General features: G+C 38.6%; 1 protein-coding gene across 3 annotated transcripts in view; it reads right to left on the reverse strand.

Moving 5' to 3' along the window:
- The window catches only part of MYLK (myosin light chain kinase), a 217,428-nt gene that overhangs the window by 124,324 nt on the left and 78,132 nt on the right, over positions 1 to 14,972 (reverse strand). For all 3 annotated transcript variants that reach the window (XM_026852940.1, XM_026852938.1, XM_026852937.1), the window contains 2 exons: positions 2,669 to 2,876; positions 797 to 845 (listed from right to left, as the gene is read on the reverse strand). In XM_026852940.1, coding sequence (XP_026708741.1) covers positions 797 to 845; positions 2,669 to 2,876 — 257 coding nt within the window. The remainder of the gene's footprint in view (positions 1 to 796; positions 846 to 2,668; positions 2,877 to 14,972) is intronic.

Below are 14,972 nucleotides of genomic sequence, written 5' to 3' on the forward strand. Positions count from 1 at the left end.
CTTTAATATACATGAGAGAATGCTGATTTCAGTTACTTTTATTTCTTATTGGTGACTCTTAAAGCAGTGTTTGCTCTGGCTTTATAAAGAGACTGTCAGGTCATGGAAGATGTGGGGAAGGATTTCTGAGTATCAGAGAGCAGAGACAAGGGGGTGCAATTTGCAGCAGAGGAGGGATGCAATATTGGAGATACCAGCAGAATGTTCTGGTTTTATCCAGATTAATTCCTGTCAGTATGAGGGAGCAGGAGCTGTATCAAGCTACTTATGTCTTCCTGACAGCCTCAACCATTTTACTAACACAGCACCTCTCATAGTAGCTGTTCCACTTGGGATAAATGGAGATGTGGTCTTAGAGCATTTGAGTTCACAAATATCAAGTGTTTGTTTTCAGATGTTGCTGTGGCTGGCACTGCCCTGCCTCTGAGCACCCAGCCATTCTTGCTACCCTCATCCCACAAGTGTGAGAAATCGTGCCAAGTGGTTACTTTATTCCAATGCAATGCTGTGCAGAACTGAGTCATTAAGGACCAGCCTTTGCTTTCCCATTACTCTGATTCTTGTACAGGTAAGGTGCCTTGGGGATATGTTTCCAGTGAGGAATTACTGAGAACTGGACCAGAATCCAACCCTTTTTGACTGGCCCTCAAAGTGAATCAGCACTAAAGAAAAATTGCAGGAGGCACTTAAAATGGGGACAAGTGGTCACTCTTTAGAAATAATCATTTTACATGTTTTCCTACCAAAACATATTTAGGTGTCTGTTAAACAATGTCAAAGCCAGTGGACTTCTTACCCAGGGGTTTTGGCACTGGATGGCAGGCTGTATTTCTTCAAGGAGTTTCCTGTAAGCACAGGACAGAAAGACAAGAAGTCAGAAGTTTTATCAAGACCATTGGGAATTACAGATAATAAAGACTATGTAAAATGTGCATTTCTCCAGGTTTTGAACATAAAGGAGCAATGCAACACTTGCAGTATAAGGTTATGTCATCTCTAGTCCAAAGTTAGGCTCTCCAATTTCAAAAGCAAGTTTTAGCAGAGTTACTATCTAACCCCTGGCCTCAGTAGTAACAACACTTCAGATTATTCCTGAAAAAATATTCTACACAAGTGAATGAAGCACCAAGTCTAACTTCTGCAGTGCAGCACTAATTCAAATTAAGATAGCAAAAAAGGGTTTTGGACTCTGAAAGAGGTCTTACTTTACTTGGTTTGTTTTTTAGTCCTGTGCTTGCTCGGACTACTTCTTCTGTAAAATGATTCTTTTTGAAGCACGGTAACTCATCGTGCTCGCTGGTGTGAGCCGCAGGGAGATGCCTCCGAAATGGCGTAAGCTCAGCGCCATCTACTGCACACACCATCCTGGTAGCTTGGGCACATTAAAAAGGGTAAGGACCTGGGGTAGATCCAGATTGACAGTGTGAAACAAACAGCCCTGATGACTGTGAAAAAAAAATATTTGTTCTAGAGCCTTATAAGAAGTTACATTATTGTCAAATAGGACAGCTGTGCAGGATGGAAAGAGTAGACTATGTTTCAGTCACTCATTTTCTCAAGTAGCAGTCAGCCCCACATAGATATCTTTGCTGAGAACAGAAAAAATCTGCACTATGCTATATTGATCCATAGAGGAATTTTTAGAATAAAGACCATGTAATTCTTAAGCTCTGAGAAATTCAGTCATGGGGTGCTACCATGAAATTACTTTTAAACTGCATCAAAACCCAGGTCAGAAAAACTGATATAAAAACAGCTTAAAAAAATTCTTCACCTCCATGCAAGTTGTCACTCATAAAAGTTGTCACAACTTAAAACCATGGGAAAAAAAAGATTTTGTGTAATTTTTACAACAGAAGGCAATAACAATCATGCCAGATCTATGCATATTTCAGCATGCACTCAGAGGATATCTGTTAGAGATTTTGACTGAATAAACCCAAATGCTGATTGTTTCAGGACTGCTGTGGATTTTTGCTTTGCTTCAAGAATTCAACATGAAGTTGTGATCTGAGGAGCTTTGATATTCAACAGATCTCTGACATGACCAAACTGAAAAGAGAGAAGCAATACAATTGATTTCCATCCTTACTTGGCGTTGGGTCGCTACTTAAGTTTTAAATTTGGCAGTTTGGAACTATCTAATATGCAGATGTTCTCTTAAAAATTCCTGGGTTTGATCTTGGCTGTTTCCCGTGTGACATTAAGCATGCAATTACAACCAGGCGTTCAGTTTAGCAAATGGAAGCATGCATGGAGAATTCCAGGAACACATTGCCTCTGTGTGCCTATCTGATAGGCTGTGAAGCAACCAAGATCAGCACAGTTTTTACTGCCTGAGAGAAAATGCTAACTTTCCAGACCTTTGTTTCTGTCCTGAGTGGTGGCTTCCATGAAAATTACAAAGTTTATAGCAAAGTCATTAAATCTAGGTCTTCTGTTACCTAGGCATCATCACAGACATCTGAAACTTAACGCACACTTCATCTAGCTATAGACATGTAGTTCCCTGCAAAATGTCTTAAACTGTGAAATGCAATTAATGAATCTCACTCTTGCATCAGTGAAAGCATGTGTTTACAGTTGTGATTTTAACCAGACAGTTTAACAGAGCTTGTTCATTTAATTAAACTCTATAATCGCAACAACAGCATAAATATCCTCCTACCTTCCACTGTCAGTTCCACGGTCACTTGACGAACCCCACCATCATTTGCAGCCTCGCAGGTGTATTTACCACCATCACCTTCCTGTACACCTTTGATTATCAAGCTGAATATCCCCCGAATGCTGCGGTCCATGACATAATGGTCTCCCTCTGGGACAGGATGCCCATTTCTGTACCACGTGATCTGAGGTTCGGGGTAGCCTCTGACCTGGAAAGAGAGAGTAGAGAAAGAAGGCAAACATAACAGATGATGTTATTGGGAAGAAATGTTGGACATTTAGCAATGCAGTGGAAAGGTCTTGACACAGGACCTGTTAAACACATACTCTTTGCAAGCCAAATGGCAGAACAAAATGAAATGAAAAATCTCTTGGATAAGTCAAACTGTCAAAATCATAAGACTAGGCAGACAGATACCTACACAGAAAAGTTTCCCACTCGAATGGTTTACCTGCAGTAGCACAGTGGCAGTACCAATGAAAAATTCTGACACCTGGATCCCCATTGTTCAGAGACTCCAGGGCAGTGGTGCAACTATACCTCTAAGTGTGCAATATTGCAAGGTGTCTAGACCAAAAATTTCTAGCATGGTTGCCAAGGATTAGGCTTAAATTGTAAATCTGTATGGAGTCATCTACTTTTCAAATGCTCTGAGATACAGTAGCTCCTGACAATATACTGGCAAGAAATGCAGACATACTGTATTTTGTCTTGATCTTTAAAGTGGAAGATAAGGAGTTGCAAATTAAGAAATGTCATAATGGTCACTCTCATGTTATGGTGGTTAGGGGGCTATAAAGACTTAGACATATTCACACAAACACACTGTTCAACTTAAAGAGCTTTGTGGTCTACTGGTAGCCCAAAGAAGAGTTTTCAACAGAATGAACTGGGCCTGTGCTCATTAAATAGCAACCATATTAATATATCCTTGCCTGCTATGGCATTACCTTCAGATTTGCAGGCGGATTCTCAGCTGGTATAACTGAGAATGGAGTTATTGATTTCATTTGAGCTGTTGAAACCTGATGAACATCTGTGTCTGTCTTTCATTAAAAAAATGGGAAAAGAAGACATACACCAGTTTCCACCAAAGAATGAACTCCTCAGGCAAAGCTCCTCCTCTGCTTTATGAGAGATGCCACTCTTTTTGAAGGTCACTTTAGTATGTTCTAACTGTTAGCACACTTCCCCAGTCATCATGACAACTCCTGATTACAGTATTACCCCTTTCTTTCCTGTTCCCCCACTCTGATATGTTAGCTCTCCATCTTCTGATTCTTTGATCCTTTGCCTACATGTCATGAAGTAACTGAGTAGATCAAGATGAACTGGGATGAGTAACAGTTGTTTGCTCACTGGGAAAGGAGCAACGTTGCATTTTGAACTATGTTATCAAATCTTGGCAACTGAACAGGAAGTCCTTCAACCTCCAGGTGGGCAAAATATTGATGATCTGTCTTGATTTGAAGAAGGCTTGGTTGTGGCTTGCACAAATTCCTCCTAGCATTCTCCTCTCAGTTTCCAATCCACATTTCAGTTCTGCTTTCTTCTGACTGCACAGCACTCATTTTCCAAATTACAATCTTCGGCCAAGCAACCTTACCCATTCTTAGGTTCTCTTCTTTCAAAACCTTTCATTTTTAATCCAGCCCCACCTCACTCCAGCTGGGTTTCTCATCTGTTGGAGCTTAACCTACAGCTGTCAGAATTTTTTCTCTTTCTTTTAATTCCTTGGGTATCAGTCCAGACAAATTAATTTTGCCAGTCATGTGGTGATCTCTTCTTCCTGGCACTGCTTAGCGAATATATAGAGTGAGGACATTAATGTTTGCCAAGAGCATGAATATGCTGAATAAGCTGGAGAAACTTTCCATTTCTGGTACAAACTTCTCAAGTTCTTTCTGAATCTATCTTTACCTAAGTAAGAGTAATCTTCTATGAAGAATACATTGTGGGATCCTGTGCAATGGGGAGTCGATTGCTGTTTAAAAATACCCCAGCATCTTTATAAAACTCTTTGCAGCCATGCCTTTTCTTTCCTGTGCTTTCTGAAAAACAGCAGCTCCACTCAACCATGCCCCCTAACACTACTTCAGCATATTGGTTTAGTGCTTACTCAGAGAGCAGGCTCTCAGGAATATCTTTCTTAGCACATCTCATTTTCAGAAAAAGAGAGTTGTGAAGCAGCAATAAGACATTTTTTACAGTGGTGTAACTCTTGTTAGCTGATAATGTGCTCACTGGTACAGAAAGTGACTTATACCAAAGAACTGTTTCTTACTACTAACTTGTCAAGGCCCTCCTACCTATCTTTTCATTTTAGATTAAGAATCCAACAGAGATTAAGTGATTTACCCAGAGCCAGACAGTGTATTAGAATGGAGTTTCTACCTCTCATTTTTACTTCATTGGATATGAAGATTTCCTTGAATTTGAAATATTTGAGGTAAAAATGCCTTTGAAACTGCTATTTCAAGTAACACAATACAGTAAAATGACAAAGTAGCACTTGAATTGGTGTGAAGAAAGAACCACCTCTTCAATTCATTACATCACAACCTCTTTACTAACATTAGTCTATCCACATCTGTTTACAGCTGCTGAGATTCTGCCCTGTGAGTACAATTCATCAATTACACATCACCTAATATATTTACTACTTTTTCCAGTACACGATCACCCTTATGGTGTTTTTTTCTATGTATTGTTCAACCCAGCTTCAAAGCTCCCAAGTGTAAACTTTCCATCACTTATCCCAGGGAACAATTGGGGTTGAAGCAATAGGAAACACCTTCCTTCCATTTTTATTTTTCTTTTGTTGTATTGTTAAGTCCCTCTTGGACCACACAAGGCCATTTTTACCTGACCACTCAAACTCTGGTAGACCATTTTACATGCCCTTCCAGTATCACATGGCTGAGCCTACATTAAGTATTTTTTCATTTCTTCCATGTGTGTTTATTTTATTCTTGCTATGTCTGTATTATTTTGTTCATCCACACCTCTACATTGAGGAAATGCCACACAGAAAATTACAAACACAGGCAATCAGCATGCCATTTCCTTTCAAAAGGTTGAGTCATTCCCTTCCCAAACTCTATTTTTTTCTTTCATTTTTTTGTCAAAAAATGAAATGATGGGAAAGCAGAAGTTTACGGAATTGCTCTGTTGCAAGGATTTATTTCAGGTTTGGGTTCGGAATGTGTTTCAAACTGAGCCAGCCCTCTCTGAAATACATAGTCTTGCCATAAAAGTGTCAGGGACCCTTAAACGAATCACTGGTTACTAGGTTTTGATCCTAATGGATCAATTCCAGAACTGCAGCAGGTTTTATATTCCTCCCTAACTGTTCCAGAGCTCACTAAAAACATCTGCCTTGAATAAATCCACAGCAAAGAGAAATTTATCTGCTTACTTAATGCCCAGCAGCAGAAGGCTATAACCTTTATTTACAGCTTGGCCTATGCGAGTATTGCCAGTCCCAGCGAGGCTACAGCTTTTCTTTACCTGCTCAACAACACTAACAAGTGGAAAACTGACAGCAAACATCAAATAACCATTGTATTAGCACAAACAAGAGTTTTCAGTTTTTGTCTGGAGCCATCAACTGCTTCAAGTCTTCCTGGAAAAGACTGCCAAAGTACAACAGGCCTTCTGCTCCATGCATCAACACAGCAAGTGGAAAGAGTTCGGAGAGAACCTGTTGTCTGTGAAATTTCCACAGTTAAGATTCAGCTCTGTATCTAGGTCTGGGGGAATGATACTGAAAAGGAATGGTGCTAAGTTCCCAAAGAAAAGAAAAAAGGAGAAAAAATACATCAAAGCTATTGAAGCTGTACACTAAAGAATAGTATTGTTTTAAAATATGCTGCTACAAACTAGTCCCCATTGTCACAAATCTAAAGGCATTCAGTGACCACTAATGCCAAATATATTCAGTGACTCTTTTTCTTGTTTGAAAGCATAGGAAAGATTTTCTAAAACTTGGCCTATTCCTATGCTCCATAAAAGAGCTGTTTATATACCAATTCCAAAAAAGCATAGGTTTGCCTTCTTAAATCCATCACAGTTGCAGCAGTAGTTTAAGGCAATGAGATGCCCCCTTTTGGATCATGCTGTTAACTTCAATGTCATGTCCTGCCTTGTAGTAACTGTTGCTGGCTCCAGTGAGGTTAACAATGAACAAAAACCCACAGCACCCAGAGTCAGCCATAAGTGACAATAAACCGAAGTGTAAGTAACTGTGAAACCCTGATGGGGTATATACTATTACTCACTTTGACAGTAACACCTTAGGACTGTTGGAAATGATGTCAAACATTACATGATATATTCTAGCATTATGTTCATTATACTGGCTGAGGTGTTCAGTGCTTGACATTAAGGGCTAGATAAATGTCCCATGTTGCTGCTCAGGGTCACATCAACACACAAACAATGAGATCAGGAAGAAAACAGCTATCAAAAGGATGGCTTGGTTTGCAAAATACCCCCAAATTACATCATATATAGACAAGCACATCAAAAGTTGTACTAAGACTGGCAATGATACAACTGTCACGAAGCTGCTATTCAAAATAACTCCCCTCATAGACATGATTTCATATGCTGCAATATGAATTCCACTAATGACTAAAATTCCTCTCAAGAGACAATCATTCTCCCATGAAGTCAGAATTTTAAAACATCCAGATTCTGTCAGCACATAGTGTTCAGTTGTGCTGCTATATCTGTAGACTACTTTTGCCTTTAATTCCACAAAATCCAGAATTAAGACCTATGTATGTAAAGTACCGAATCACTGAATAAAAGAATCAGTTGTATTTGGTTCAATCCATCTACAGGAAATAGATTTTTAATTTACTTTTGAAAGACAGAAATATTGTCGATTCAACTTTTTATATTTCACATGAATTTAAAATGTAGCTTTCAACCCAGCTTGCATACCTTGCTGCTTTTTGAACCTGCTTTTTAAAATAAGCAGTTTTGCTGCTGCTGCAGCTAAGTGACACTGCTTTTTGACACCTGGTTCTCAGTGAAAAGAACTTGGTGTTATAACTGCTCACTTGTGTTCGAGATGGAAAAATACAGAATATACTTCTTAGAGAAAAAATATATGGAAGCTTTTGTTGTTTTAATTAACATGTGCACTGATAAAGGATTATGCAAAAATTGACTTTTCCACTTGTCTTGAGACTTTTAGAGATATGCAGCCCTTGAGGCTATTAAAACTGATCTCTTAGTCTGTATCTCATTCATTGTAACACAGAAATAAGTTATTAAAAAAGCTGATCGTTAGTAGTGTAGCTAACACATTTGTAGTTAGACTGTAGTGTCTGGAAGCATTAAAACAACGTAAAAACAAAGTTTGCATGACCTGGGTAACAAGTCTTACAAGAAGAATGGCTGTAATGAAAACTGTTTTCTAATGCATTAAGGCAGCTGAAAAGCAGAAGAGAATAAACTGTTTCTCACATCCACAGTGGATAGGACAAGCAATAGACTTTTAAGAGAATTTGGCCAGTGGGTTGGTAGATGTCTGACAGCAGTGACCTCCTTTAGAAGAACAGCAGGTGTTTTGCTTATTTGGCTGCCTGCCTATCTTAACATTAAGGAATGCCAGAAAGTGAGGTAACTTTTTGAGAAGTATTTGGAGCCTATCCTCTATTCCATGCCCACCTTCAACCACAAACCAGTAATTTCTGGGAACTCCACCTCAGAAAAGGCCACAGAGATCAGAAGTTGTGAAGGGATAAAAAGAGGATGGCCTCACTTATAGTTGCCAGATGTTAACCATTGAGCTCCCAAGTGTATGCTCTGGGCAGATCATTATAAGTCACACCAGGAGAAGACATCAAGGGAGATGTGGAATTCAGAATATCTGACAAACTTTGACCTTCATTCTGCTGCCTGCAAACAAAAGCCTGACAGAAAAAAAGAAGAGACTTGGCCTAGCAAAGACTCATTATGAGCAGGGCATAAACTGCTTGCACCTTTTGCAAAACTTAGAGTATTGATCCATCAGATTGTATCAAGAAAGCAGCAGAAGAAATGCAGTTAAGTAGCATGACAAATTTTGTAAGCGTAATTCTACTCAAAGAAGTGAAGATATAGGAAAAAAACAATGTACACTTGAAATGTTGCAGAGACTGTATAGTGTAGCTCTTCTTCCAATGTCTAGGTATCAGTAAAAATGGAATATTAGTTACTTTATTGCAAGTTATGGATTAGATGGGCTCATCTGAAGGTCATACAGTTGAAGGCTCTCATTCAGCCCCAAGAGATTCAATCCTGACAGTAAAAGCTGTTCTGTGGATGTGGCTTATCCTAGGTCCTACATAGAAAGAGGTGTTTCCCAAAGTCATCAGACTCTAGCCAGTGTCCTCTATCTTCTTTGAACCAAGAGCCAAGAGATTTTGGATCTGGACCTTGATCAGAACACTTGCGAGGGAAATTAAGTACTTGAGAGCAAACGTAGCAGAGGATGCTAAGAACTGGATACACCATAACATATATTTGTTCCATGTGGACAGAGCTGTGTTCTCTAACAAGAAAAAAAAGCCACTTCTTGTTGTAATAATTCATACTGATGAGAAATGTTAATAGCAGTCTCAGGAAAAAAGTACTACAAAACGGGAGACTACAACTTGACCATTGTGAATACAACCCCACATAGCAGGTGGTATATTTTTATTTTAATTTAGATTTTTTGGTTAGTGCAGGTGAGAAGCATGGTTCTGGCCAGTGCAGCTCAAAATGTAAGCCTTGTAACAAAGCTCCTGTTAGGCTCAAGCTGCAGTTTGCTTTAACAAATGAACAGCAGATGCTCTTGATAAAGGAAAGTGGACATTATACATTAAGCTTGTTCTGAGACTTTAAACACGCACAAACCATATCTCAAGAAGATTTTTATCCATTTCAAAAGCTTGCTTCTAAAACAGAGAACTTGCCTGCAAGGTTAAACATGAAAATGTTAAATATTTGAAGACTTAGCTATGACCTCGCAAATAAATCAACCTACCTCTTCTGTAGAACAGTCTAGAATCTACAATTGCCTCATTTAAAGCAAAAAACCAAATACATACAAGGACTAAACATACATCACTTCAAAGCGTTACCTATTCTATGTACAAGAAACAATAATGGCCTTTCTGTAAACCTTGGGTATGTTTTCATTTAAATGCTGAACTCTGGACACTACATCTGGTGTTTAGGCTTCTTATTCCACATGCACACAGTCCTCATAAATTAGTTTACTGGGCGTAACCTTAACTGGAACACAATTCTGAAGATGTAAGGCTTCACAACTGGTGTATGCAATTATCTGTTTCTTCTCCCAAAAGGTGTGGAGCAGGGAGAGAAAAATGACAACACAGACCTTCAAACAGATTGTTGTCTTGAAACAACACACACCCCACACACACCCCCCAACCCAACCCAACCAGAACCATCAACAATAAAGAAAAGAATCAAAAGTAGAAAGTAGAATCAAACATCTGCAAAGCACCGCCAAATACTGCAACTCATTCTTCAGGGACCTATCCCTGGCAATCACTGCATTCTGTTCTTAGGCAATCTCAGACCATGCATAGTTCTGTTGAACTCCTTCTACAAGATTTCATCTACAAAAGTTTCAAACCATACACATTTTGCTTGATTCTCATTTGTGGCAATTAAAAAAAAAAATCTCTGCTCAATTGCACCCCTTGATATTGCTATTGTTAACATCATGAGTGAAGGAAATCTTATATTTTTTTATTCTTGAGTAGAAAGATCGTATGCCACAGCATTTGCATAGAAGGCTGCAAGATTTGCCATTGTCCCATTTGCCCTGAAGAGAGATACAGAAGAATTACCTGGAGATGCATTCAATGCAAGGGTAAGGAGACCCAGAAGGTAAAAAGAGACTTGGCACTTTCTTCCTATTTATTGAAAGCTGTTCCTCTAAAATTATTATTTCAATGCAACTGTTAGTGTGCCATATGAAGTTTATCGCTTTCTAGTCCTGTGGAAAAACCTGTGGCCCAATTTCGGAAGATGCTGAATAATGTGGAGTTTTCACTGGCTTAAAATATGATCGTGAGTGCTGAGCACTCATTTTGATGGCTGTACCCAGGTATGGGGATATGAATGAAAACCAGTATAATTTAGTTTATTTTTAAAAGTCCATTAAAACTCACAATATCATAAAACTACATGTATTGAGTTCGGATTATGGATCCTGGATCTAGACCATAGGATACAATTACAGAATTCAGATGAGACAGAAGCTAGGGGAAAGTAAAGTTAATTCTCCAAATTTTCACAAGATACCCTTTCATAGAGTTCCACTTTGCTGTCTAGCAATGTGCAAGGGTTCCTGACGGAGCTTGGCAAAAAGTCCATTCATCCTGGAAAGTGTGGAATGATTTGATCACGTGGAAGGATAACTTTCTGCCATGCTTCCATGCTTATTGCCTCCCTCACACCTGTACTGACAATTTAGTATTCTGTACCAAAAAGACAAAAGTTTATCTTATACAAAATTCTTTTATTTTGATGAAAACTCATTAGATCTTGCTTCATTAACTCTGCAATGCTCCATTTGGCTGGAAGCATGCTTTCTGTTCCCATCAGAAACCAATGCTGGAATTACATGCCCGACACTTAGACAATCTAGAAGAAATACACATAACTGGGTCTAGTGAACTACTAGCATCCTTCACACTTCCTAATTGTTTAAGTAGGAATTCAGGTACCCAAGAACAAAACATCCATCTTAAAATGCATAAAGAAACACGCACATAGAAAATGCATATACAAACACAGCCATTATGGTGGTCATGTGCAAAAGGTGCTACAATAAATAAAAGTGTCCAAAACAGTGGAGAATTCCATGAAAAACAGCAAGCTGCTTTGTAAGGAGAATACTTTGGATCCTACATTTCTGTCAAGCTTTACAGAAATCATACAAAGAAAGCTGGTTTGGATTTTCCATCTGAAAATGTCAAGTTCTGAGATGGTTACAAAATTAGATTTACTTCATGCATACAGTGGAAATTTAGAGAACAGCCAGAACTTGTTCTGGAGCATACAAGTCTGAGCAAGTGCAACACCTTAGTACATCATTAGGGCAGACTTAGGTGAGCCTCCCAGACTGCGTGCAAGGCACTGTCTGTTTTAACCTTGCTGTTTGACATTTTACTGGGGTTTCCTATTTTTTATATTCTGGAAAATAGAAAATAAACATTCTTTATTCCTTCCCATGTCATTCATGATTGTATAAACCTGTTTCATATCCTTGTCTGCTTGTACTGTACAAGCTGAAGAGCCCTTGATTTTCAATCTGTGCTTATACTAGAAGCCATGAAATACTGGTGAAAATCCCTGTCAAATTTTCTGTCTCTTTTCTAGACTGAGATAAGGAGACAGCAGAACTGTGTGCAGCATCCAAAATGGGGGAACCCACAGATTTCTAGATTGATGTAGCAGACTGTTGGATGTGTTTTTCCTTCCAAATCTTTTTTAACACTGTTTGCTATTTTTTCCCACCTTGAGCTGATTAGTCAGAGGTCTGTTCAGGGCAAGGTCTCTCTTTAGAACTGTAATAGCTAATAAAAATTGAAATAAGTATATTTTATTTTTCTACTTTGTACTCATCAATGCAAAATGGCATCTGATGTTTTATAGTCCAGGCACTAAACAGAATGAGAACCTTTTGCAGATGTCACCCCATCAATTTTAGTTTTGACTTTTTTTAAAGCAGCTCTGCATTATCTGCAAATTTTGTTATCTCACTATTCAACCCCTTTTTGTAAAAGTGCTGAACACTACACATACTACCATAGTTCTTTAGAGGAATTGGCATTTATGGTAATCCCAGCAAGGAAGAATTTATGACCGATGGAAGACATGGTCTGGTAACTGAAAAGCAGACAGCAGCTGCAGATAATTTCTTTTTCAATCTTCTACATTTCATCATATTTTTTCATAAAATTCAGTGTGGAGAGTTCTGAGGTGCGTGGAGTATTGGCTTTGTGCTCAGTCACCAGAGTATATTGTTTGAATAAAGCATTGCTTTCACAGGCACCACAACATCTACAAGTCCATTTGTCCTAAATTATTTCTGAAGGACTGAAGTGGAATTTCAGAGCAGCACTGGGTGAAAAGCTGCTTTGAGTTTAATGTCTAAGTTTGAACTCCAGCAGCAATTAATGCAGCTCTTAAGAAAATGCTTAGCCTTACTTATGTCTTTTGGAATTAATCACATGCATAGATACTTTTCCTGAATTGCATTTTATTTCATGTAAAGAATATGTTTAAATTTATTTAATTTAAAGTAACATTGATATAGGAGTATTCAGAGAGCCCCCAAATAGCCTGAAACATCATTTAGATGAAATACAGAACATTATCAAGGTGGACTCTACCCTTTCCAGTATAGTGGACATGAGGGGATGAGGGGAACACCCTGTATAGAGAAACACATTTCTGTGTAGCTATAGTGTCAATCAGCAAATGAATCAGAGGTTGTAAACCTATGTTACACTAATGGGGGCATTTTCACACAGGTGTTGCAGTCTCAGATTGGCAGTGGGGTTTTGATGGAGCTTTAATAAATCATTCTACCAGCAGTAACATCTGCCTTTTGACTTTCCACACATTGTAGCCAGCTGAGCTGTAGCCATTAAAAGCATGAGGAGAGTTTTATGCAAACCACCCATCTAGCTCACCTGGACCATTTTTTTTTTCTGTAAATACAAGTTTTCTGAACTTAAAATGGGATTATAAGTAGATTGAATGTCTGTCCATCTTTAGATCTGTATTTATATTTAGTCATTGTTCAATTTTTCCCCTTTTTAAAATAGTTTGTCTAGGTCGGCAATTCAAAAGCAGTCAGATGCCATAAACTTCAGCTAAAGTCTGGAAGAAAGATCAGGCTATTTTCCCCATTGCCACCCAGACGCTGTTCTAGCTCCCTCCTACGCCCTTATAGTTGTTGCACATTTTTATGAGTTACATTGGCACACAAAGATGACAAGGTCTCAGCAAAGTGGTGACATTCTGACACTTTGTCGAAGGAGGAGTGTGAAGGATACTGAGTTATGCACAAACTGAAAACAATTTCAGTTCCAAAATAGGTAGCTGTCATGTGGGAAGGTATCACTCTAACTTCATAGCTGAGGATGTGAGACATGGGGACACTCAGAGACTTTGCCAAACTCACAAAGGAAATTAGCTTTCCATATTTAATAATGTTAGATTAAATAATCTGACCATATTCCCTCCTTGCCAAAAGTTTTGCTATTGTAGCAATCAATGCAAAGACTGAACTGAAATTGCATCACAGGAGGGCAGCTGCTCCTCTTACCCTGAATAACGACTGAAGCCATCAGCTTCATATTAATGTGTTGGTATACAGGTATCTAAGTGCACACTGTCAAGTTATAGCAAAGAGGGTCCAGACAGAATAGTTCCAGGGTCTTGGCAGCAAAACAAGAAACATGTGAAATAGTGTTACAAATAAGAGAATGTTAACTCACCACCATAGGAGAATGTGAGGAACATAATAAGACGCAACTCTGCCAGTGCTCAGTGACTTCAAAACTGCCATACAGCTCTGCAGAATAGAAGTGTCTGTAGAATGGCCAAAAAGATTTCAAAGGCGAAGGCAAGCACAAGAGCTCTCAACAAAAAGCAAAAATAAAATTTGCAGCCCTCTCTTGGGTGAAACTCTCATCAATTTTAATGAAAATGTTGTCTGCTTCTGAGTATCTCCTTAAAGAATAATAAAAAAAAGCAAATTGCAAAGAGGAAGCTTTCTTCCCATAGACCAATTGATGTTAAGGCCTTTTAAAAAGTGTTAAATTTTATGAGGTGCTGAATAGTTCAAACAGCTTAAAATGCAAAAAATTGCAAAGAAATATCTGATCTTGTGTCTGGTTATGGATTATTTAGGATTATGCAGTAAGAATGTAAATGAGTTCAAAAGGAAACAACTGTGGCTGCTGAATGGATATAAGGCTCTTGCTTAATTGTCCCACATAGCTCAGTAAGCCCCTAGAATGTGCTCTCTTTCCCTAGCCTTCTCTTGCTCCCCATCTTTGGTGATTCTGGATTAAGATGTCTATCAAATATTACTAAATGAAGCAGCTGCTTCAAGTCAGTCACAATGAATTTAGGAGCACGCCAGAAGTTTCCTGATAGGACCAATGTTCATTTAAGAGCAGCAATCTGCTACAGAAAACATTTTGAAAAATCAAACTGGAGTTCCACTGTGTTGTGACAGCTGTCAGAACAGGAACAGTTCATTCAGTTCCAC

Source organism: Athene cunicularia (assembly GCF_003259725.1).
Source record: "Athene cunicularia isolate RWA chromosome 7 unlocalized genomic scaffold, athCun1 chr7_part1, whole genome shotgun sequence".
Classification (NCBI taxonomy): domain Eukaryota; kingdom Metazoa; phylum Chordata; class Aves; order Strigiformes; family Strigidae; genus Athene; species Athene cunicularia.